We start from the raw sequence: 24,167 nt of genomic DNA, 5'->3' as shown, positions 1-24,167 counted from the left end.
AGGCTTTATAGATTTGCTTTGGCAAATGAAGGCTTTTACCACCTAGCTGATAACATTTGTGCATAGGTGGGGCTTCCTATCAGGATCTCTACTGGGGCAAAGCCTCTCTGTGTGCTCTGAGTTTGCCACGGGGGTGCTGCTGGCTGGGTTCTATGATTGGGTGGGACTGTTGGTTGGGTTCTGTATTCAAGTGGGACTGCTGGGTGGGCTCCTTGTTTAGGTGGAGCTTCTGGCTATGCCTGGCTGTCATGTTGAGCCACTCACCCTGCAGTCACCTCTGGTCAAATGAGGTTGTAGGCTGTGTTCTCTGACTGGTTGGACTAGTAGTGCCACTGGTTGAACATCATAGCTGGGTAGTTATGGGATGGACTCCATAATCCCTCCTGGTCAAGTGGAGTCTCATACTGATTCCCAAATGGATGGTGCTGCTGGCTGGGCTCCATTTTCAGGTGGGGCTGCCAACTGTGCCCTGAAGATGAGTGGGGATGTGGCCTAGGCTCTGTGACTTGGGAGTACTGTGGGCTGGGCTGAAAGGTTGCCCAAGGTCATTTCTTCAGGCTCTCCGGTTATTTGGGGGTAGGGGATATGCTCAGCAGTTAGGCAGGGCTGCCGGCCAGGATCTCTGCCCAAGCACAGCTGTAGGATGGGCTTCTCAGCTATCTTAGTTCTCTGGTCAGGCTTCCTCAATGGATTACGCTTAGGAGTTGGGCAGGGTGGTGAATTTGCTTTTCTTCAAAGTAGAGCAGTAGTATGATCCATTGACTAGGCAGTAGAGTCTACTAATTGCAGAATCAGAACTGCCAATCAAGCTCTCCTGCCAGCTGGGGCAGGCTGGCTTTGTAAGTGGCATTGCTGCTAGCTGAGATCTTTGCTTGGGCACTACTATAGGCAGGAACATGGTCTCCAAAGGTTTGATAGCTGGTTAATGTAAGCCTTGCCCTCCTGCCCCCATCTCTATCTGATTCTTAGTTATTCCCAGAAGGCAAGATCTGAGTAGACCTTCTAGGAAGTGTCATGCAACACTGGAAGAGTTGGGGGTCCACCTTGGCTCTCTTTTCTCACTGGAGAAACTGTAGTAGGCCTGGAGGGGCCCTCTTGGTTCAGAGCTGTCAGCCTGGAGAAGGGGTGATGCAGTTCAAGTGTAGCTACTCCTTTTACCTTTCTAATGTGGTCCTTCTCGGTCTCTGTGGTTCAGAGGTTTGCTTCAGCTTCACATCTGGGAGCTGGGATTTCCACAGTGGTGACTAGTCTGTGGATAGTTGTTAGTTGGTATTCTTGGGAAGGGAACTGGAGTTGAGAAGGATATGTCTCACAATCTTGACGACCTATTGCAGTGCTCATTAGTCATTTGGTGTGGCATCAGTTCACTTCAGAATGCAACCAAACAACTAGGTGTGCTTTGCTCATTTAAGTTGTAGTAACTTGGAGCTTGTAGTTGTTACTGAGCAGAGATTGGAAACTAATTACTCATTTGTAAAAGTCAAGAATAAGATCGTTTCTTCAAAGTTTTAAGTTTGTGCAAAAGAGGTATTTCTTGGATTAGGAAGCACGGGTTTATATCGAAGCCTTCTAATCCTTCTGATTACTCAAGAAGTATATCTCTAGTTGATATCTTTAGTGTAAGTGAAGCTGAAATTACTCTTAAAAGCTTTATAACATGTAGTTTCAAGGATGTCTGGAGAGAAAAATTATAGCCTGGGCTCAGTTGGGCCTTAAGATGATGTGCTTTTTTTAAATTTATTTTTTAAATAGTTTATTGTCAAGTTGGTTTCCATATAACACCCAGTGCTCATCCCCACAAGTTGAATAAGTTTTTTTTCAGGCAGCAGAAATAAAGGATTTGATGCCATGAAGGAAGATAGATGAGTAGTGACTTTTAAATGGGGAAGGATAACTTGAGTAAAGTGATTCTGGGCATTGGAACCAAGTGGAGAGAAAAGGCCAAATGTTCCTTGTAGTTTGAGCTTCTATCTATAGTATAAAACTACTTGGTAACTTCTTGTTAATTGTAAGAAGGGAGACCAGCATGTTCTGATGACGTATTTTCTGGCAAGCTCTCTGCTGATAGTTTGCTATATGTTGAAGAATTTTAGTTCCATAAGTAACATAGGAGATGGGTGGCAGCTACCTCATTTTAGGAATGATGAAACTATTTGTTAGACAGATTCAGTCACCATGTCTCTATAATTAAGTCAACAGCCCACTTAAGCATAGGAGTGACTAGTCTCTTGATTACGTTTAAAGAAGGGCACAGGAAAGCAATACTTAAGTTGGTAAACTTTATCTGTAAAGGTCAAGATACTAAATAGTTCAGCAATTGCAGGCCATATGGTGTCTATTGCAACTGCCTAATTCTGCACTGTAGCAGGAATCCAGCCATAGATGATTTGTAAATAAATGGGAGTGGCTCTGTTTCAATAAAACTTTATAAAAACAGGGATGGACAATTGTTTGATGATATATCTTGTTAGAGGAACAAAACTTTATGGGAGAAGATAAGGCTGATGGGTTTTAGCACGTAAAAAATACGAATTCAAGCTTCACACTTGGCACGTGCTAACTGCTCGATAATTATTTAACAACTTAAATGCATGAGCCTGTGTTTCAGCTGGTTTGAACAAATATACACAGACCTTAATTGCATTATAAGAAAGGTACCAAAAATGTTCTTTTTAAACTAGGTTGCTTGTTACATCTTGTCAGGAGAGCTCATGGGCCTTGGAAGTCTTTGCCAATAGGGGAGCTACATTATGTGGGTTAAGCTCAGTTCTGTTTAAGGACATGGATTAATGGCATTTTGAGATGTACTTCCAGGACATAAAGGCAGAGAGATTAAGGGCTATGAAGGAACAGTGAACGTCATAGTGATTAACTGAATGTAGTGTTGTAAAAATGGCCCCAGAGTTTTGAACTAGAATGATCAAAAGAATAGCAACATCATCAACAATAGGAATGCCCTAGCTGAGCTCTGGAGTCACAAGAAGACACTGCTTGCATTTTATACATTATTAAAGATAGGGCACATGGAAGTTCTTAATCCCTTCCTCTTTCCTTGACCTCTGATCCTGTCACTCTACTGTTCCTCTTTTCCCTACATGTCAGATTATACCTGCGTCACAATGGAAATTTTCTGGTTGAATCATTCAACCAAGTCAACGATATCTATTGGATATCCACTGTGTACCAAGCATTGCTAGGGGCACTGTGCCCAAACTTGACTATTGCTTCGCTTATCTCTTTGCATGTTTAGGTAATGAGTACACAGCTGGTGGGTTTTAAGCACCCTAGAATAGATCCTTCCTCCTGTGCTTTATTTGATAAGTAACTGCCATTTAGTCTGTCTGGTCACATCGAAAGCACAAGCTAAGACTGCTTTTGTGGACCAAATTCCTGTGTTTGTGTGTGTGTGTGTGTGTGTGTGTGTGTGTGAGAGAGAGAGAGAGAGAGAGAGAGAGAGATTGCTTAAGAAAGAAGATTTTGAGTAATGCTTTAGAAAACTCTGTGTTATGAGGTTCTAGTATTTAAAATGGAGATTCTGAATCTCATCAGGCAAAGAAAGTATCAAGGTCAATGAAGATGCCAATGAAGTATCATCTTCATACAGATAATTTATTAGTATCCGAGCTGAAACAAACCTGAGCCTTTGAATTTGGAAATAGTTTATCTGATGGTTTCTGAGAGGATTCTGGAACATAAGGTTTTGGCATTCCATTATTTTTAAGTATTCGATGTAAGTTCCTTGTCACATCAATAAGCCAATACAACTCCTATTGATTAGTAGTAGCATGTCCACTAGTAGCAAAGAAACTTAATATGGCCTTTGGGAAGGGAGAATATTTTAAGGCAAGGTTACAGGTACCTGAGTAATTTGAAGAAAGGAAGTTGGACAGTTGAGGGAAAGTTTCAAGGTTAGTTTATTAGAAGAAGCCAGAAGTGATACAAGGAGGGGGGGACAGTGGGGAGGTGGAAACGAAGGGCAACTGTGCAGCTGGCATGACAGAGGGAGGTCAGAATGAAGACCTCTGTTGTTGAACCACTGTCTCCTGCAGGTTCCTAGTCATGAGAGGCAGAGGGAGGGTGAGTTGTATTGTGTTCTCTGGCCACTGGCCTCGCCCTGAAGGTGGTCTTCCAAAACGGCGCTTAACGGTTTCAAGCAACCCTCCTCCCTCTCAAAGTCAACCCAAATTTGACTGTTCTCTGAAGCAACATATTTTTATATAAAGCAAAGCTCTTTCTTTATCCTTTTAAAAATGTTAACTCTGACGGTATGATTGAAACCTCTGTAGATGAAAATCCCTTAATCAGTGTGACAAAGCTGCCCCCAAGCACAAGGCCAAAAAGCTTGAAAGAAGAAGTGTTACCTGAAATTCCTTTCAAGTTAGCTTTGAGTGGATCAAAAAGATCGGTGACTCCCCAAGAATTTAAAATGCTCTTTAAATTGAAATGATTTTGGATCCTGAATCTAAAAAACAAAAGCAAACCATCAACTTTCATTTAAAAATCTCTTTCAAAATATTTTCATACACGACTGCCAAACCCTCTAACTTGGAAGTCGGATCTCCAGCCTCATTTCCAGCTTTATATTTCATAGCTCCTTCTCATAAGCCCTACACCCGACTAGTCTGACCACACCAGGCTCTCTCCCACCTCTGTATCTTTGCTTCTGCAGTTCTTTCCAGGTCTTCCCTATGTCCTTTGAGTGTCTGAGTTACTACCCTTTCCTCTAAGCTCAATTCAGTTGTAATGCCCTCCTCTCCTCTCCAGCTGTTTTGTGTCCTTTGGTCCTTATAGCTCCATTAACACTTGGTATGTTCTGCTCTTTTGATGTATAGAACATTCTGCTTCCTGTTGCTGTTATCTATGCTAGTGTGAACGACTTGAGAAGAGAGGCCATCACAGTCAGGTTTTTATTTCCTAATAGTAACTAATATTTAATGGGTACTTACCTTGTGCTAGGCCCTATAACAAGTGTTTTATGTGGATTGTCTAATTTCATCTTCGCATAACGTTGTTATTATTATCCTCATTTTATAGGTGAGAACACTGAAGCCTAAAGAGATTAAGACATTTGCCCAAGATGACATAATGAGTACGTGGTGGAGCTCAAGTCAAAGCAAGGCTGTCTGAGTGCACAGCCCATGTCCTTGGAGTCTACATTCTGCTACCTCCCATCTCCTGAGGCATCTCACATAGTAGGTGCAGAAAAGAAGTTGTTGACTGATCAACAATTAATGAGGTGTCTCATTTAACATATTTATATTTGGTAAGACGTGTTTTTGTGTTTGCTGTGTGCAGTGTGTGTCTTCGATGCACAGGAGGGAAGGAATGCAAGTTAAAGCTTTGGTTTTCCTAATAAGTCCTGAGAGCAGGAAGAATCAACATACCAACTTTGTAATATTTCTCCAAGGGCAAGGCATTTACAATTTTACTGCTGAAGAAGACTTTAAAAGGATTGCTCACGTTATTTTTCTTTGAAAAAAAAGTTTGAAATGGAATTTAGATGGTCTTTTCTATAAACTATCCAGAACTTGTATAAGAGTAAAAATACAGGACAAGACCATTTAATAGCAAAGGTTTTCATTGCCATACAAGACAATGTGGGCAATATTTTAAACAGAAGTATCAGATTTTCTCATAAATCTATGTTTTGGATGTTTAGAATGGTTTCCCTGCAAAATACATATGCTTTCTCCAATTATGCTGACATTCTCAAAAAAATTTTGCATTACCTCTTCTGAAATTTTCTTAAATGCTTAAAACACATCCTTTTTGAAAACTCTTAATGCTGAAACACAGTGGTGAAGAGCATGAACTTGGGAGGTCAGTGCCAGGGCCTGAATCCCAGCTCAGCTTCTTACTGACTGAGTGACCTGGGGCAAATTACTTTACCTCTCTTTGCCTCAGTTTCCTCATTTGTGAATGAGCATAATAGTAGTCCTTAGTTCTTAGCTTTGTGAAGATTAAGTGAAACAATTCTTATAAAGTGTTCAGAACAACACCCAGTACAGCTCATGTACTTAAATGTTACCATTGTGGTTTTAGTATTTCTCAGGGATATTAAGTAAAAGCTAAGGGATATTTGAAGCCAAATATGTGATTATGGTAGTTGATAAAACTGGGTAATATCATTTTTAGTAACTAAATAGTAAAAGTGAGGCATGAATATAAAAGGTGAGAGTAATTTTTTAAAGTTTATTTATTTATTTTGAGAGAGAGAGAGACAGAGATGAGTGTACAAATGGGGGAGGGACAGAGAGAGAGGGAGAGAAAGAATTGCAAGCAGGATCCGTGCCATCAGCTCAGAGCCCGATATGGGGCTTGAACTCATGAACCATGAGATCATGACCTGAGCCAAAATCAAGAGGATGCTCAACCAACTGAGCCACCCAGGCACCCAATTTTTTTTTCTTATATGGCTATAAAGGCCAGCCCAGAAGAAATGCTTCAAAAATATCTCGAGTAGAAAAATTTCCCTTTACCAAAACCAGACAATGAAATCATAAGAAAAAAAAACTAGACTAATATTCCTTATGAATATAGATGCAAGATCCTCAACAAATACTAGCAAATTGAATCCAGCAACATATAAATCCCACCAATTGAGATTTACCCCAGGAATGCAAGGTGGGTTTAACATATGAAAATCAATGTCAAACACCATATTAACAGAGTAAAGGACAAAGGCCACATGATGATCTCAATAAATGCAGAAAAGCATGTAAAAAAAAAATCCAATATCCTTTCATGAAAACAAAAATCACTCAGTAAACTTGGGATAGAAGGGAACTTTTCAGCTTAGAAAAGGTCTCCACAGAAAACTCACAGCTAGCATCATACTAAACGGTAATAGTAAAAGGCTGAACGCTTTCCTCCTAAGGTTAGGAACAAGGCCAGGATGTCCACCACTTCTCTTTGACATTGTACTGAAAGGTGTGCAGGGCAGTTATACGAGAAAAAGAAACAAAATGTATCCAGATTACAAAGGAAGAAGTAAACCTATCTCTATTCAAAGATGACTTGGTCTTGTACGAGAAAATCTTAAAGAATATGTACACCCAGAGAAAAAGCTATTAGATTAGAACTAATAAATGAGTTTGTCAAGATGGCAGGATGTGAGATCAGGGTACAAAAGTCAATGGTGTTTTTTTATATTAGCAATGAACAATCTGCAAGTAAAACCCCATTTATAATAGCATCAAAAAGAATAAAATACTTCGAGTTTTAACAAAAGAAATGTAAAACTTGTATACTGAAAACTAAAAAGCATAACTGAAAGAAACTGAAGAAAACATCCAATAAAGTGAAAAACATCCTGTATTTACAGATTGGAATAGCTAATGTTGTTAGAAAGCAATAGTCCCAAACTGATCTACAGAGTAAATACAATCATCAACAAAATCTCAGCCACCTTTTTGGCAGAAACTGATAAGCTGATCCTAAAGTTTATATGAAAATGTATGGGACCCAGAATAGCCAAAGCAATCTTGAAAAAATAAGAACAAAGTTGAGTCACTAATACATCCTGATTTCTAAACATTATAGTAATCAAGACTGAGTAGTATTGGGTAAAGTGTAGACATTTATGCCTGTAGAATAGAATTGAACATCTAGAAATAAACCCATTCATTTATGGTCAATGAATTTCAACAAAGGTACCAAGAAAATTCAATGGGAAAACAAATAGTCTTTTCAATAAATGGTGCTAGGACATAGGAATTGCCCTTCTAGGTATTTACCCAATGGATAAAAAAATACAGACTCAAAGGGGTAAATGCACCCTGATGTTTATAGCAGCATTATCAACAACAGCCAGACTATGGAGAGAGCATGCCCATATGTCCATCGACTGATGAATGGATAAAGAAAATGTGGCATATATATACAATGGAATGTTACTCAGCCATCAAAAAGAATGAAATCTTGCCATTTGCAATGATGTGGATGGAACTAGAGTGTATTATGCTAAGCAAAATAAGTGTCAGAGAAAGACAAATACCGTATCATTTCATTCATATGTGGAATTTAAGAAACAAAGCAGATGACATTAGGGGAAGGGAAGGAAAAATAAAATAAGATAAAAACAGAGAGAGAGGCAAACCATAAGAGACTCTTAACTTAGAGAACAAACAGGGGGTTTCTGGAGGGGAAGTGGGTGGGGGGATGAGCTAAATGGGTGATGGGCATTAAGGAGAGCATTCGTTGGGATGAGCACTGGGTATTATATATAAGTGATGAATCACTAAATTCTACTCCTGAAATCGATTCTATACTATATGTTAACTAACTTGAATTTAAATAAAATTTTGGAAGAAAAAGAAACGATGCTGGGACAACTGGATAACCCCATGCAAAGAATGAAATTGGACCCCCACCTCATTATACACCCAAAAATTAATTCTAAATGAGTCAAAGACCTAAATATAAGAACTAAGACTATAAAATTCCTTGAAAAAGTATAGACATAGATCTTTGTGACCTTGGTTAAACAATGGTTTCTTAGATATGACATCAAAAGAAGCATAAGAAACAAAAGAAAAACATAAATTATCTGAACTTCATTAAAATGAAAAGGCTTTGTACTTCAAAGGACATCCTCAATAAAGTGAAAAGACAACCCATGAAATGGGAGAAAATATTTGCAAATTATATATCTGATAAAGGACTAATAACCAGAATATATAACGCACCGTTACAACTCAACAATAAAAAGGCAACCAGTTTAAAAGCAGAGAAAAGATTCAAATAGATATTTCTTCAAAAGGGATATATAAATGTTCAACAAGCAGATGACAATGTGCTTGACATCATCGGTCATTAGGGAAATGCAAATGAAAGTCACAATGAGAAACCATCTCACATCAACTAGGATGACTACCATAAAAAAGATGGGGGTTTTCTTCTCCTATAGGTGTTGTTACACACCATTGTGAGGCCAGAAAGGTTGCAGCCATCTTGCCTCCAGCCTGACGGAGAAGCCAAAATACAGAGGAGGATATTGCTGGAGGGAAGAGGCGGTGATGTTGTCCTAACTAATGTACCTAAGAATAACTATATACTTCCTAAATGTAAGCTTTATAACATCCCTACTTTTTAATCCAAATTTGGGAAGACAGTCTTTGTCTTCTCCCCACCTTCCTTCCCTCCACAATTCAAAAAATTGTAGTAAAATATAGACAACATAACCATTTGAAGTGCATAATTCAGTGGCATTGAGTATATTCACATTGCTGTCCAACCACCCCTCTGGAACTTTGTCATCATACCAAACTGAAAGTGTGTACCATTAACCATGAAGAGGGACTTATCAGAAAAAAAAAAAAAAAAAAAAAAAAAAAAATGGACAATATCAAGTGTTGACAAGGGTGTAGAGAAACTGGAAACTCTTGGATTGCTGGTGGGAATGTCAAGTGGTGCAGCCCCTTGGAAAACTGTCTGGTAGGTCCTCAAAATGTAAAGTGTTGAGTTAACACATGACCCAGTATTTCCATTCCTAGGTATACAACCAAGATCATTGAAAATACATATCTTACGAAAATGTGTACATGAATGTCTTATAGGACTCAAAAAGTGAAAACAAGCAAAAAGTTTCCAGGCTCTTAAATGTCTATAAATTGATTAATGGATAAGCAAAATATGGTATAGACATACGATGGAATATTATTCAGCCATAAAAAAGAATGAAGTATTGATGCATACTCTGATAAGTGTATGAACCTTGACGACATCATGTTAAGTGAGCATGATGAACACAGAGGGGCCACATGTGGTATGATTTCATTTATGCGAAAGGTATAGTAGTGTAGACAAATCCATCGAGAGAAAGTAGATTAGTGTTTCCTAGGACTAGTGAGGAGAGGGAATGTATGGAGTGGCTGCTAACAGGTATGGAGTTTCTTTTTGAGGTGATGAAAACGTGCTGGAATTTGATACTGGTGATGATTGCACAACTTAGCCAATATACTAAAAATCTCTGAATTCTACACTTTAAAAGAATTGTATGGTGATGTGAACTACATCTTAATTTTTTTAAAAAGAAAGAAAATACCCATAGACAAGCACAATCCACACAGGACAATGATCAGTAGCTCTCTGAAAGGAAGCCCCAAATGTTTGAATAGATGAGATCTGATGGGTTTTTAAAATACTTATAACAAACAAACAAAGAGAAAAGGAGACACACACAAAAACCAGACTCTTAAATACAGAGAACAAGCTGGCAGTTGCCAGAAGGGAAGTGGTGGGAGGGACGGGTGAAATAGATGAAGGGGATTAAAAGTACATTTATGATGAACACTGAGTAGTGGACAGAATTGCTGATTCATTGTACTGTACACCTGAAACCACTATAACACTATACATTAATTATACTTCAATAAAAAAATATATCACTTCGATTCTGAGAAAAAAAAACGCTCATGCTTAGCTTCCTACTATGTTGACCAGATAACCAAGTGTTTTATTCATTAAACAAATATATATTGGATGCTATTAATCTTTCTTTTGGGGTTTTACATTATTATGGAATTAAATGACCCCTGTTAACACTCATTATTGGCTTTCTTGATTATTCTTTTGGTATGCTAATGTCCCCAATGAAGACTAATTGTCCCTATACATTTTATTTCATTTCTGCATAAATAAAATATTACTTCAGAAGCTAGACATCATAATTCACCCAGAATCTATGAAAACACTATCAGTGATGCTTAACCCAAAGACTCACCTCACTGCTACATGATATTTGCACCACTACCCACAGTGTCCAAAAGTTTTTTACTCTTGCTAAATGAAAAATGCAGGCTGACTGTAAAGCAGACCATATTAAATGATGAATGAATGATTTGAGGAACTAGAGGTAAATTCCTGCCCCAAAGTTGACTTGTGCTGATCATGGTCCAAAGTTTTATAACCCACATTTAGATGTAAATTCTAAATTACAAATTTAACTCTTTCTCTATTTATTCTTTAAAAGATTTTGAAGCTGGTTTCTTTGTTTGGCAAGTTTTGCTTTGTGAAACAGCCTCATTTTCCTAAAACCTTCTATCCTTCTTGGACGGCAGGCTTGATAGTATTAAGGAGAAAAAAATATACTTTTTTAACCAAACATTTTTTTTTAACAAGTGCTAACTAATACTGTTACTACGATCTCTGCCTTCCCACCCCTTCCTGGTTTCAGGGTTTTTAAGGATCATTCCTCAAACGCTGTGAGCTCCAGAGACAGCAAAGGACTCTCAAAGGAGTGGGACACATTACTGGGGCCTCTTCCTTACAGCAGCTGCTCCGGGATGAGGCCAGTCATCTGTCTCCTAATTCTGAAAAGATTGTGACAGATTCCTGCACCAGGTTGCACTGTCTGTCTACTTTTAACATTGAAAGCTTCCCTTCCTTCACTGGGCTTCTCTCAAATTTTACAGAGAGATGAGGGGTGGTTCTGTTCCATCCCAGAGCGACCTGTTGAAATATCTTGTCTTTGTGCCTTCATTTGGGGTCCACATATTTGGTTTGGAGAAACATAAACTTTATCATAGAGTTATGATAACTTTCACCTTCTGGTTATGCCAGATCTCCAGTTAGACCGTGGCCCTTAACTCACTGGGTCTCTCTTTGTGTGTTTTTATTTCAGCATCTGGGCTTATTTTTAACTCCTTGAAGGAGCTCTGCCAAGGCCTCTGGCTCAGTGCTGCTGAGGGCCTGGTCAACAGAGAAGGTCACGACAGCCAGCAGGAAGGAGCACGAAGACTCCACAGACTGAGCCCTGGGATAACATTCCTCACGTAACGCTGGTCTACAAGTTAATTACACGTTTACTCTGATTTCAAATGTGCTGGAGAAGCTTGCCATTTAAAGAAGTTCAATAAGGAATTCTTTGTAAATAATGAGTTTTGCAAATAGGTTTTCCTTTGGAAAAGCAAACTCTAGAACCATCATTTAACTTTTTGGCAATTTGTATTTGTACCTATTGGATTTTCTTGAAGAATGACTCGCCTCTACTTAGAAAGAATGAGGACCTTCAGCACAGAGACTAAAAGTCTTGAATTTTTATGCCTTAATTTGCCTTCTAATCAGAATTATATTGGTATTTGCTCATTTACATAAACTACCTTGCCTCTTTGGTTTTGGGGAAATGACAGTTGTATACTTTTAGGATGTTATAAGATTTGGGGCACATTTCTCCACGGTAACTCTTTTTTCTCTGCTCAGAGAACAGGTTGTGGCATGAAGCCTGGGGGCTGCAGTCTGGCCCAGTGAAGGCAGAATATCTTCCCTTGAGAAGACCCCAGGAAATTAATTCTGTTCCGTCTGCATCATAAGCCGGTCAGCAGAGACTCTGACCTGGACCCAAACTCTAGACTAACTCTCCCTTGGCCTAACTTCTCAGGGCACATGAGATAAGTTGGCCCAGTGATTAAGGACAGACCCCCGAGTCAGACCATCTGGGTTCTCTAATCCAGGTCTGGCCAACCAGATTAGGCTACAGAGCGCCCCCAAAAGAATGACACAGCCACCCACCTGGGCAGGAACACGTCCATTCTGGCTCGCCTGAGGCTGGAGGTCCACATGTGGATGGTGCTGGCTGTGAGGTGTGGCTGGATGTGGCTCAGCGGGGTGTCCTTGTCACGTGGCAGAACGAGAAGCAGACTCATGGAACTTCCCAGGTAAGGCAGCTCCAGCACCCCCACCTGATGGCCTGCAGGGTCCTGGAACTGGCCTGGGGTTCGATGGATGGGGCATTAGTCTTGTTCCAGGGGCTGGGAAGTGAACATTGCCAGGCCCTGGGAAGGGCCAGCTCACAGAACTGGAAACCGTACATTTCATTAATAGGGTGTCTACCTCACCTTCAGGAAGCAGTCTGAAGCCAAAAACTATCACTTTGTCTGATCTTAGGACCTAGGATTTCTAACGATGTCTTCACAGGGCTTGCAGCAGCTGGACATGGTGGGGATGATGGCACATGGGAGAGCCATCTGTCTTAAATGGGAAGCCATTCCAATCCTGGTCTTTTGTGACCATGGGGAGCCCAGGCTCTTTGAGCCAGATCTTTCTTTCAACAAAAGCTCTGAACCCAGATATTATAGAAAGTTGGGACATGTTTTGTGGATGACAGATCAACCAGCACGAGTCACAGCAGCGATGGAAAACATTAGGCACAAGAACTATTATAGTCATAAATCTGTATTATCCAATTGATCTTCCTGTACACTCCTCTTACTTGACCTCAGTTAATAATTACTGGCAGAATAAACAAACAAATTCTCGGAGCACTCACAGTGCAGGTTTTCTAAGGGCCAGAGTTCCTGAAACACTATTTTATGTCTCACCAACTTTTCCCTGAATAAGAACAGAATTAATCCCACAGCTGGAAGAGCTGAGCCTGCAAACGAAGGCTGTGAGAGAGCTGTTGGGAACAGGTGGCCGGGTCCCTTCTCCCCTTGCCTTGTGGGGGCCCCATGGCAATGTCCACACCTCTTGCCAGCCTTCAGGGCTGGGGGCCCCCAGCATTCACTGGCCTAAACTCGGTGCACCTGCACCCTCGCGGGGTCAGGATGAGCGACCTTCCAGGCAAGGTGGAAAAACGATGTCAGGCCCGCGTGGGTGCGCTCTCAAGAGCCATCTAGACTGGATTCTCAATCTTCTACCCTTTCTTAGCACCAAACCATGAAGTGGCTGTTCATTTTATGGGGTTGCCTGCCAGGGATGGGGTGGTTCCGTTCAAACAGGTTTGGTTTTACACTCATTTGGTTTTACACTCACCCCTCTTCCTAGGTGCAGAAGGAAATGTCAAGAGTGACATTGGATTTCTCTTCCTCCTCTGCTTCCTCACTGTCCTCTCTGGGTCCTTGGGCCCCCCGGGCTCTCCTTACTGCACACACGTCTCACAGCAGAGGGAAGGCTGGGAAACCCCGCAGGTCCTTCTAGAACAGACGCGGCCCTCCTCTCCCTGCCCACATTATTTCCATGTTCCCCCACAAGAGGGCCCCGCGGGTGGGAAGGAGCTCACCGTAGTTGACCTCAGCCATTTGGTACATCATGGGGACTTGGAGCACGAGGCCTTGGCCACAGGTGAAAGGCAGGAGCTGAGTGTCCCTGGAGGAGAATCTCTGCCGCCACGTGCTTTGGAAGGACATGGTGCTCACAAGCGCCAGTTGGGCAGATGCGGCACGACCACCGCGCTCCCACGTCAGGCCACCTGGGTCGTCACCTGCAAACGTGAGAGCCACTGTGCGGCTGAGACCGCTCACACCTGCCCTGGAGGGTGCTGGGGCCTCCCTGAAGCTGGGTTTGTAGCCCGCAGAGCCGTGGTGTCTATAACTAGCTGTTGGTGAAGACCATGCTTGTATCCTTTTCCGAGCGGGTGGTCTGAAGCTGCAGTTGCCCAGGGCCCGTTAGGCATGCACTGCTCAGGTGGACTCCTGGGACGCACAGGGCACTGCGGGGGGGGGGGGGGGGCGCTGCGCTGTGTTCCCCCCACCCTCCCTGCACACCCCACTACCCAGCTGCCGGGCCTCATCCCTGGGAGAGCCTCTGCTTAGACGGCAACATCCAGGGCATGGTCTTCAAATTCTATGCATTACCAGGGAGAAGTGGGCAGACTGACCACTGCCCCAGCCCTTTATTAATAAAACAAACATTGTGTGCCAGGCTCTATTCTAAGTGCCTGAACAAACCCTCGCTCACTCCTCCTACCAGTTCTATTCCCAATTTTGCAGATGGGGGCCCTGAAGCTTAGAGAAGCTGTCCCAGGCCACATACTTGTGAGAGGCAAGCTGCTCAAGACAGAAACCCTGGATTTGAACCCAAGCAGCCTGGCCCCAGACCTTCAGGCTCTTCTGGCTACACCTCTTCTGGGGAGGACAATCACCCCAGAGGGTTGGCAGCAGCTAACTGTGTGGCTTTGCCCAACCCCCCGCCCCCCGCCCCCAAACCCAGCAGCTCAATGAGCCAAGACAGGGAATTAAATATTTTTAAGTAAACTGAAAAGACATTTTGAAACACTGGAGAAAACCGAGTTTTCAATAGACGTCTCATATTTGCATTTCAGCTCTGTGCTCCTTGGCCTCGCACATGTTGTTTTCAGTTCAGCCATAAAGTATACATCACCTTCTATCTGCATTTTAAACAACACTGGGTCTTGAACATTCTCCCTGCTTCTGTGTAACCGTAGTAATTTTCAGGGATGCTAGAGGCAGGCTGGCCGACTCAGGATCCTGGCTCTGTGGACCCTGGGTGGGAGGCGCAGCACTCCATGCCTCAGTTCCTCTATCTGTAAACCGGGGACAGTAACAGCACCTGTCTCCCAGGACAACTGTGAGCCTGAGCAGACATAATGAACATGAAGTGCTTAGGAAAAGTGCTAGAAGTCAATAAATGGAACCCCAGTAAATGTAGTAAAATTTCCCCACCTTTAATAGTTACAACTGCATGATATGAAGGAGCTGTAATTAAGGGGATCTTTCCTAATTGCTGGATGGTTAGGTTATTTCTAAGTCTTTTTCTTTGACACCACTGGGCTAAGCATCTTATTACATACAACTTTTTCTTCTCTTGAATTATTTCCTTAAGCGAAATTCCAAGAACTTTTTTTGGCTCCTACTGCATTTTGCTGTCACAAGGGGTTAATTGTAGATGACAGGTGGGGGGCGGGGGGATGCCCCTGAGGGGAACAGGTGCATAGAACAAAGTCTGCAGGGCTCCCCTGGAGGTGAAGAGCCCCCTTCTGTGTGGGTGGGTGGGGGATGGGCAGAGGAGGGCCAAAGCTCAGCTTTGCTTGCTTTATAGAGCCCTTCACTTAGGAGTAGGGTCTCCCAAGAGCACAAAGCTCTGCTGCAATTGCGGGTGGTCTGAGTCTCCACCCATGTGACTGCTGACCGGCAACGCTTGGTATCTGTGTTTATAGCGCTCTGAAATTAGCCTCACTGAAGTGGATGGTTTCTTTTACCTGCGATCTGCCTGGAGGTCCATTCATTGGCCCGGATGCTGGTGCCGTTGGGTTCCCCGAGGCTGGCTGGCTCCAGGCTGCTGTTGGCCCACTGGGAGATCTGCTCCACAAAGCAGGGCGAGAGAGGCGTTCCTGCTTGCACAAAAAGAGTGCAGGCCAGCTCCATCTTCGTGCCGTGGCCGGAGTTGGGTAGCGTGGCATAAACAGTGTGTAAGAACTGTTTCACCCTTTGGTCTGTGAAAAAGGTGTTGGGATAAATGGACAGCGGTGAGTGTGGGTAAGGAGTTAGCGCCCTCTCTTGGCACATTGCACTGAAATGGGGCCCCAGCGGGTACCACCCTTGTTTCACAAGTTTCATCTACCGCCTTGGATAAGTCAGAACTGAATTGCTCAGAAATTAGCCTGAATCCATAGATTAAAAGCTGGGGGTGGGGGAAGGCCATGCAAGAGCAGAAAGGAATCAGGCTGTGATTAAGTCAAATGGAAGAACATCCCCAACATCCCAGAGATGAGTCCTTAACTTCCTGAGGCAGACATGTTGAGATCACTGGAGTACAGAGAACTGGGAAAAGTGCAGGTCTAGTGTGCAGGTTGATGGCGCTTCAAATATTTAAGAAGTCAATGGATTAATGAGGAATGTCCTAAGTAACAATGACAGATGAATTGTCTCTATATCTTGTTCAGGGCCTTAGATCTGCTCCCACAACTGCATGTCATAAGCCTGAGGGACATTCAGATGTGGCCTCTTTTAGAACTATGCTTTCAGTTTGAGGAGAGGAAAGGTAAGAATGCTTCCCATCTCCTATTTCCCTAGGACCCAGCGAACAGCCCATGCTATGAATGTTGGCAAGGACCTGCAAGAATGTTGCAGGAAATTATAAGCGTTTGAGAGTCCGTCGTTTCCACCTTCTTGGGTGGTAGCTGGACTTCCATTGATTTACTACTCGCACAGGATATTGCTTCCTTCTCTTCGTAATCAATAGCGGATTTCTTTTTCACAATATCATTTACAAGCTGTGGCTTTTCTTCTCCCCTAGGAGGAAATCTGCAGCTGGAGCAGGGCCTCTCGCCCGCCGGTGAGTCAGGGCACAGCTGAGTATCCCAACCTCCTTTCCCCTGACACACGGAAGCTGGACTTTTCCAGCAGTCAGGTCCCCTTCCTGTGCAGGCTGCCGCTGGAACATGGCCCTTCCCTGGCCCTCCTTGCCTCTGTTTCCTCTTAGGCGCAGCCCTGGGGCTATCCACAAATCTGCCCCCAAGCTTTGCCCTTTCCTCCTGCACGGCCCTGGCCCGGCTCTCCCGGGGCACGTGTCGGAATGAATCTCTGACACGGCTTGGGGTCCGTCCACTCCAACACCCTTCGTGTTTCAGAGGCCAGCTCAGGGGATGGCAACAGAGTCCCAGGTTGCCTGGCAAAGTTTCTCCGGAGGAGCACAGATGCGCCCCATACACCCTGGCCAGGGGCCCCGCCACCGGGCTGCGGACCACAGCTGCAGAGAGGCTTCACCTGCCCTGAACCCTTTCACTACCAAAGCTGCTTCTTAGAATCCACAACTGTAAAAACACAGACTCAGGTTGTACATCTCCTGAACTGTAGCCTAAGTCCATTGCTTTTATTTTAATGAGCAAGGAAATGGATGAAAATAATACATCTTATCAGCTATTCCTCTACCGAGGAAGGTCGTATGTATTTATAGAATCACATCCCTGTAGAATGGTGACCATCTTGCAGGAACAAAGTGAGATGTCACACCGGTCCACCGTGGCATGTGACCTCCTTCCTGCCCTCTCACCCAATCTGGGCCGGGGGACCAGCTGTTCTCTTAGCTGGAAACATTAAAGCAGCAGAGAAAATTGGCTGGAGAAATCTTTTCTCCACCTGAGCCTACTTTGTCCCTGCCCATTTACACATAGCAAAAGCTCTTCTAGATGCTGCAGGGATATACCTCGGCAATGGAAGCCATACCGACGGTGTTCACAGACCCTGCACCGCGTTCAGCAGCCCGTTTGATCCACTCAACAACCCTGTGAATTCCGTGCTATCGTGATCCCCTTTTATAGACGGGATCTATGATTAATGAGCTTGCTCAGTGTCCCCAGGCTGTGGGAGGTGGCACTTCACTGCCCTCCTGCCCACAGGTGAAGGACAGGACACTGCTCCACGCTCTGGAGGCACTTCCTCTTGTGAGGCTCGGGAGTACAGAGCCTCCCGTGTTGCCGTATTACTGTGAGTTTCCCACATTCCTGTCCTGATGGGGCAAAATGGTCTGATGTGAGGGATGAGAGGCTGCTCCTCCCCTGCAGCCTTGGAAAGAAGACCCTGTCACTGCTGGCGTAATTCCTCTCCCTCCTCCTCCAGAGAGTGTCTGTCTTGCTGGAGGGCTGGAGAGGTAGATCTTAGGGAATGGTCTGGGAGGGAAGGAAGCAGAAGGAAGAAAACCCCTGGGCACTGTCCTCAGGGTGGTGTGGAGGGGTGAGGAGAAGTTCCCTGGGATGGGCGTAGAGTGGGAGGAAAGTGCTAGAAGGAGACAGGAAAATTTCCCATGAATTTCTCTTGCTGCGGCTGAGCCTTTTACCTCATTTGTGAGACCAGTGTGGAGAGTGCCTTCCTTTTGAATCAATGTGTTGAACTGAGCTTCCCGAACGTGACACTGAATCTGGTGGGTCCTGACTTTGTAAGGCTAATGAATATAAAAATCTCAAAGTACCAACTTAGTGATGCTGATGTTTTACCTGCCTCAGAATCAAGAGAGGGCTACGTTGAGGACGATGTCAGAGGGTTTGGTTGGGTCGCGGGAATAATGAGGGCGTCTCTGGTGAAAAATAGAAGAGGCAACATCCTTACATCTTTATGCTTCTGCTCAGTGACTTGAGTAGGATGAAGGAATTGTGGAAAGAACATGGGATTTGGGGTCAGAATCCTGGCTCTGCCACCTGCCAAGTCTTGCCAAATCATTAACCTCTTGTCTCCTAAAAGTGGGGGTTATTAATGCATGTGGTTTCTATGAGGATCAAATGCCATATTGACTCTAAGAGTGAAATCCATATTATCATCAAACAGAACTCTTTCCCAAGAGCCAGGCCACCTCCATTTCTGAGGGCTCTGTTCCTAGCATTATTCTTATGCTTAACAGAAAGCTATAAAGTGTTCCTTATCAATTTGCCTAGGAAAGCATCAGAACTCCTTAGAACTTGGAACATCAGGAAATTGCATTTCGCGTGGTGACAGTGAAGGTGATCTTTGTGGATTCTACTGGGGTCTGTTCCAAGGCTCATGCTGTGCCTGTGTGACGAGCAGGTGGAAATTCTAGCAAAGCTCCTGGTTGTCACGTATTGGCTGGAAATTCAGGGAGGACAAGACGATGCTGATGCGTCCCACACAAATATGGATAGGTCTTCCTGTCGGTTAAACCAGAATGCAGCCTCAAGACCCTGGCATTACTCTTGATGCTGCTTTTTATACACTGTATTGGCTTGTATTGTCTTTCGAAAGGGAGACTGAGGCTGGGTGGGTAGTGGGCGCTGCTGGGTTGTTTTAAACAGTGCACATGATTCTCTGAGCTACATTGGGGCAAATACTTTATTAACCGGAACTCTGTAAGTTGCACATCCCTGTTCATAATAACGAACCATGGTTCTATAAAATAATAAAGCAGCTTATGCGTAAGAAAAAGGGTGGGATTGTGTTCCACAGAGTTTGACTGTTAAGTGTCCTAAACATGTGGTAATTCTCCAGTGGGGTCTACGGAAACCCTGTTGATCATCACATTCGGTTAGCCGGGTACCCTGACTATATCTGACAACAGAGGATTGACTGGAATCAGCTTTCTCTGTAGGATATCGACACTTGCATTTCTCACTCTCTCCCAATACTGACTTTTGTGAGTCAGTTTTAAAGCTGACATGCCTGTCTCTTTTTCACATGCTGATTTGTTCTTCATGGCCCAGCTCAGATGGCTTGTCTTCCCAGGAGTCTTTCTGATCTGCCAGTGGAATAAATCATTCCCTCCCCTGTGCTAATTTATTTCAAACAAATACACTTAGTGCGCTGCATTAGGGTGTATTTCTGTGTACATCATTCCTATGACGCTGAGCTGCTCGCTTTCAGAGATTTTCTTACTATCCGGATGCTGAGGTCCCAGCCTGGCACCAGCCCACGCAACAGGAGCTCAGCAGTATTTGATGAACCCACTGCCATGGATCTCATGTGGCTGAAGACTAAATGGGTATATGGATTTCTGAGATATTCTTGACCAGAAAAATCAAGCCAGCCAGCAGGGTCACGAGAGTTGTTTGGGCAGGGACAGGACACGGATGGGGTGGGGGACGGGATGCACGACTGGTGCATGGTGGCCTGGCATCTTCAGCATTAACCTTTACCTGCCACCCCAAGGCTTCCACCTCGAAAGAAGCTCTCAACAGCACTGTGTTGGTATTCATTCTTGGACTTCCCTAGAACATACTGATTTATACAGTGCTACCTCCCATCCTTATTGATATCTTATTCTAAGGTAGAGAAGAAAAAGCGATGCGCATGAGTTGTGTGTTAGTGTGGAGTTGGTAGGAAGGCTCCGAGGCCAGGTACTGAGCCAGAGGCCCTGGGTGCTGACCTCAACCTGGGCTTGAGTCCCAAGTCTGCAACCTACTAGCTGTGTGACCTTGGGCAAGTCACGTAAACACTCTGTGCCTATTTACTCATCTCTAAAATAGGGATGGGAGAGCCTGGGGGCTCCGCTGGTTAAGCATCTGACTCTTAGTTTCAGCTCGAGTCATAATCTTGAACCCTAGGTTTGTGGGTTAAGCCCCATGTCAAGCTCCTCACTGACAGTGTGGAGCTTGTTTGAGATTCTCTCTCCCTCTTTCTCTGCCTGTCCCCCGCTTGCTCTCTCTGTCTCTCTTTAAAGATAAACTTAAAAAAAAATAAAATATGGATGATGATATAATTTCATCATATATCCAGGGCTAGCAATTGTATGTGGTTTGTATGAGCATCAGAAGACATAATGACAATTTTGTTGTCATTAACAATTAAATCTCTACTTTTGAGGTGCTTCAGACACTTCCTGACACCTGGTAGGCACCCAGTAGCCAAAGGGCTTGTGACATGAAATTGAAAAATTGCCATAGAGGGGCCCCTGGGTGGCTCAGTCGGTTAAGTGTCCGACTTCGGCTCAGGTCGTGATCTCACGCTCTGAGTTCTAGCCCCACGTCGGGCTCTGTGCTGACAGCTCGGAGCCTGGAGCCTGCTTCAGATTCTATGTCTCCCTCTCTCTGCCCCTCCCCTCACTCATGCTCTGTCTCTCTCAAAAATAAATAAAAGTATAAAAAATATATAAGAAAAATTGGCGTGGAACCCAAGGTTAGATAGAGAAGCTCAAAGATCATCAAGGGGACCACAGTCTGAAGCTTGAATGCCGTCTGCTGCATTCACGCCAGGCGGCCACCCTTCTCCGCGGGTGGTCATCCAGTGCCAGCCACCTTCTGAGGGAGCCCGAGTGGGAGTGAGAGCAGCAGAGCAAACAGGGGCCCGGGCAGCCCTCTTACCATGGACAGTGTAACCCAGGGCCTCGGCCAGCTGCTTGCCAGTGTTCCCTTGGGCTCCAAACTGCAAGATCTCCAGAGCAAGGGACACGCCGGCAGGAGAGATGACAACGTTGCTTTCATTTCCCGGGGCTGCCGCACCCAGGTAGAGGCGGAGCGCAAGCTTGGTCTTCAGCAAGGTCAGGTCCTCGCGGAGGTCACCCCGTCCTCCGTGGAGGCAGGTGTGCAGCAGGAAGAGCGTGAACAGGGCCGGCCACATGGAGGCGGGGAATCTTCCTGTCATGCAGGGGGAGGAGAGGCAGGGTGAGGCAGACAGTTCCATCCTGCGAAGAACTGTTCTGTGTTCAGGGCTGGCCATGGCTGCGGGAGGTGTGCCCACAGCGGTCCTGCTCACCACCCCGGCCCATCCCTCGCCCGCTGCTTTACTGGGTCCTGTCGTGTCCGCATTAGAAATATGTGCCATGAAGCCAAACCGTGAGTTGGAAGGATTTTAGTGTTCTTTGTCACTCACTAAAGCTATGACCTTGGGCAAGGTCCTGGTCTGGTCAGAAACAAACCATTGGGTTGGAAGAGAAATGTAAGAAGTTCATTCAACTCGTATTTCTTGGTATTTAGCCAGCTTATAGCTGTGCCGTGTCTATTATGAATAATAATAATCAACAAAATAATAATAATATGAATAATAATAATCAACAAAAATAAAAAAGTAAACAGTATGTTACAAAAGACTTTGTATTTTCTCAGTTAATCATTACAACAATCTTACAAGGTGGCTGTCACTGTATTTTAAATGCATAGAGGATGAGGTTTAGGGCCCTTAGTGAACCATTTAAGAAAACACATGGGCAAGTGCCCATCAATTGATGAATGGATAAAGAAGATGTGGTACACACACACACACACACACACGCACACATACCACACAATGGAATATTACTCAGCCATAAAAAAGAATGAATTATTGCCATTTGCAATGATGTGGATGGAGCTATAAAGTATTATGATATGCGAAATAAGTCAGAGAAAGACAAATACCATATCATTTCACTCTTGTGGCATTTAAGAAAAAACAAACAAGCAAGCAAAGGAAAACAGAGAGAGGCAAACCAAGAAACAGATTCTTAACTATAGAGAACTGAGGGTTACCAGAGGGGAGATGGGTGGCGGGATGGGTTAAATTGGTGATGGAGATTAAGGAGTGCACTTGTGATAGAATTGTTGATTCACTATATTAAAAAAAAAAAAAGAAAGAAAACACATGAGGAAAGCACATGACTCAAGCCCAGGTCTTCCGTGAGTGGTATATTAAACCCTAAGACTATAAATGCATATGAAAATATTGATACATGACGTAATTGTACTTATAATATCCGAATTGTTGTGATGTGAACTATTCTTATACAATAAGAGCACTTTTGCGGAGAGCAGAGTTATACCAGTATTGCTCCTGCTAAGGAAAGGCACCTCTCCAAGGAAGAGAGCATTAGCTGGAAATTAATGCAAAGAAGACAAAGGTCAAGGTGCTTTCAATGACTATGCCATGCGTACAGCAGCCTGCAACAATTTTTGCTAAGTTGTCTAACTTTGGTATCAGACAGGATTGGCGTGAGAGAAGCCTAGTCCAGAGTCACTTCCTATGAGAAGTTTGCAAATAAGACCACTGGGCTCCATGGCGTTTACATCAGATAAAAGTGCAAGGTGGAAAAACTTCCTCTCTTCACTGACTTTTCCTGCAGCCAAGCACCAATGCAGTGTTTGGATGGTATTGTAGGGGTGGGATGTGTGTGTGTGGGGGGGTGTCTTTCTGTGTATGTGTCTGGAGGTGGCAGGTCCCAGCCCAGGGTCATTGGTGAAATGACCTAGTACCAGTGTTCTTGCAGCTCCTGTGACCTCCCACAAGGACACTGAGCCGTCAACCCGTATGCCCCTGGGCTCCCCGTGACCACATCCCTGCCCGCCATGGTCACCATGCTTACTCACGGACTCTTGCATCCGACTGTTGTGTCTCCTTGCTTGACTCTGTTCTTGTGGGTCTCCCGCATTAACGTGCTCCCCTTTTTAAAAAGTGGAGCAGAGTCTGCTTTGAATCACAAGACAGAGCAGGGAGGAAGCTGGCAGTTGCCGTCTCTGCCGGCGATGTCTCTACCACTCGGTCCAAATTCCTGGAGACTGAGGTCCTGCAGAGAGCCAGGAGAAGCAAAGCCCAGATCGGAAACAGAGCGGGCCCTGGGGAGGGAGCCAGCCGCACCCGTCAAGCCTTCTTAGGCTTGTGACCTGGTTGTACCAGCAAGGAACCCCTCATCTAGCCCTTTGTCACTTTGAGGCATTCCACTGATAACTCTGCCGTCCCGGCTTTTGCTGGGTACCAGGTACCTAATGCTTCTCCCCTCCTCCTGTGAAGAAAACAATAAATCAGTCATTGGGCACTTGAAACTTGTAGCAAATGAAATTCTGCAGAAGAGAAAAGAAACAATGCAAGATATGGCCTAATAAAACTGAGACAGGGTGGCTTGCCTTATTTATTGTTAATAAAAGTGCATGCGCTCATTTATATGTGATACAGACACTGTTGACAATCTTGTTCTTCTTAGATACAATACTTAATAAATCCGGTGACTTAGTCTGAGAAAGAGACTATGTTGTCCATGAGCAAATGCACATTTGGGGAAAGCATAAGCAGATTCTGTCA

The 24,167-nt window shown here is 44.1% G+C and overlaps 1 protein-coding gene across 1 annotated transcript in view; it reads right to left on the bottom strand.

Annotated features, from left to right (window-relative positions):
- The window catches only part of SERPINE3 (serpin family E member 3), a 31,221-nt gene extending 9,484 nt beyond the window's left edge, over window positions 1–21,737 (bottom strand). The window contains exons 1-6 of the mRNA XM_039236104.1: window positions 21,482–21,737; window positions 15,938–16,171; window positions 14,805–14,816; window positions 14,000–14,200; window positions 12,511–12,709; window positions 4,362–4,462 (exon numbers count right to left, since the gene is read on the bottom strand). Coding sequence (XP_039092035.1) covers window positions 4,362–4,462; window positions 12,511–12,709; window positions 14,000–14,200; window positions 14,805–14,816; window positions 15,938–16,171; window positions 21,482–21,737 — 1,003 coding nt within the window. The remainder of the gene's footprint in view (window positions 1–4,361; window positions 4,463–12,510; window positions 12,710–13,999; window positions 14,201–14,804; window positions 14,817–15,937; window positions 16,172–21,481) is intronic.
- Window positions 21,738–24,167: the final 2,430 nt, after the last annotated feature.

Source organism: Hyaena hyaena, unplaced genomic scaffold (genome assembly GCF_003009895.1).
Source record: "Hyaena hyaena isolate Hyena2069 unplaced genomic scaffold, ASM300989v1 scaffold_106, whole genome shotgun sequence".
NCBI lineage: Eukaryota > Metazoa > Chordata > Mammalia > Carnivora > Hyaenidae > Hyaena > Hyaena hyaena.
This window is presented reverse-complemented; position numbering and strand designations above follow the sequence as displayed.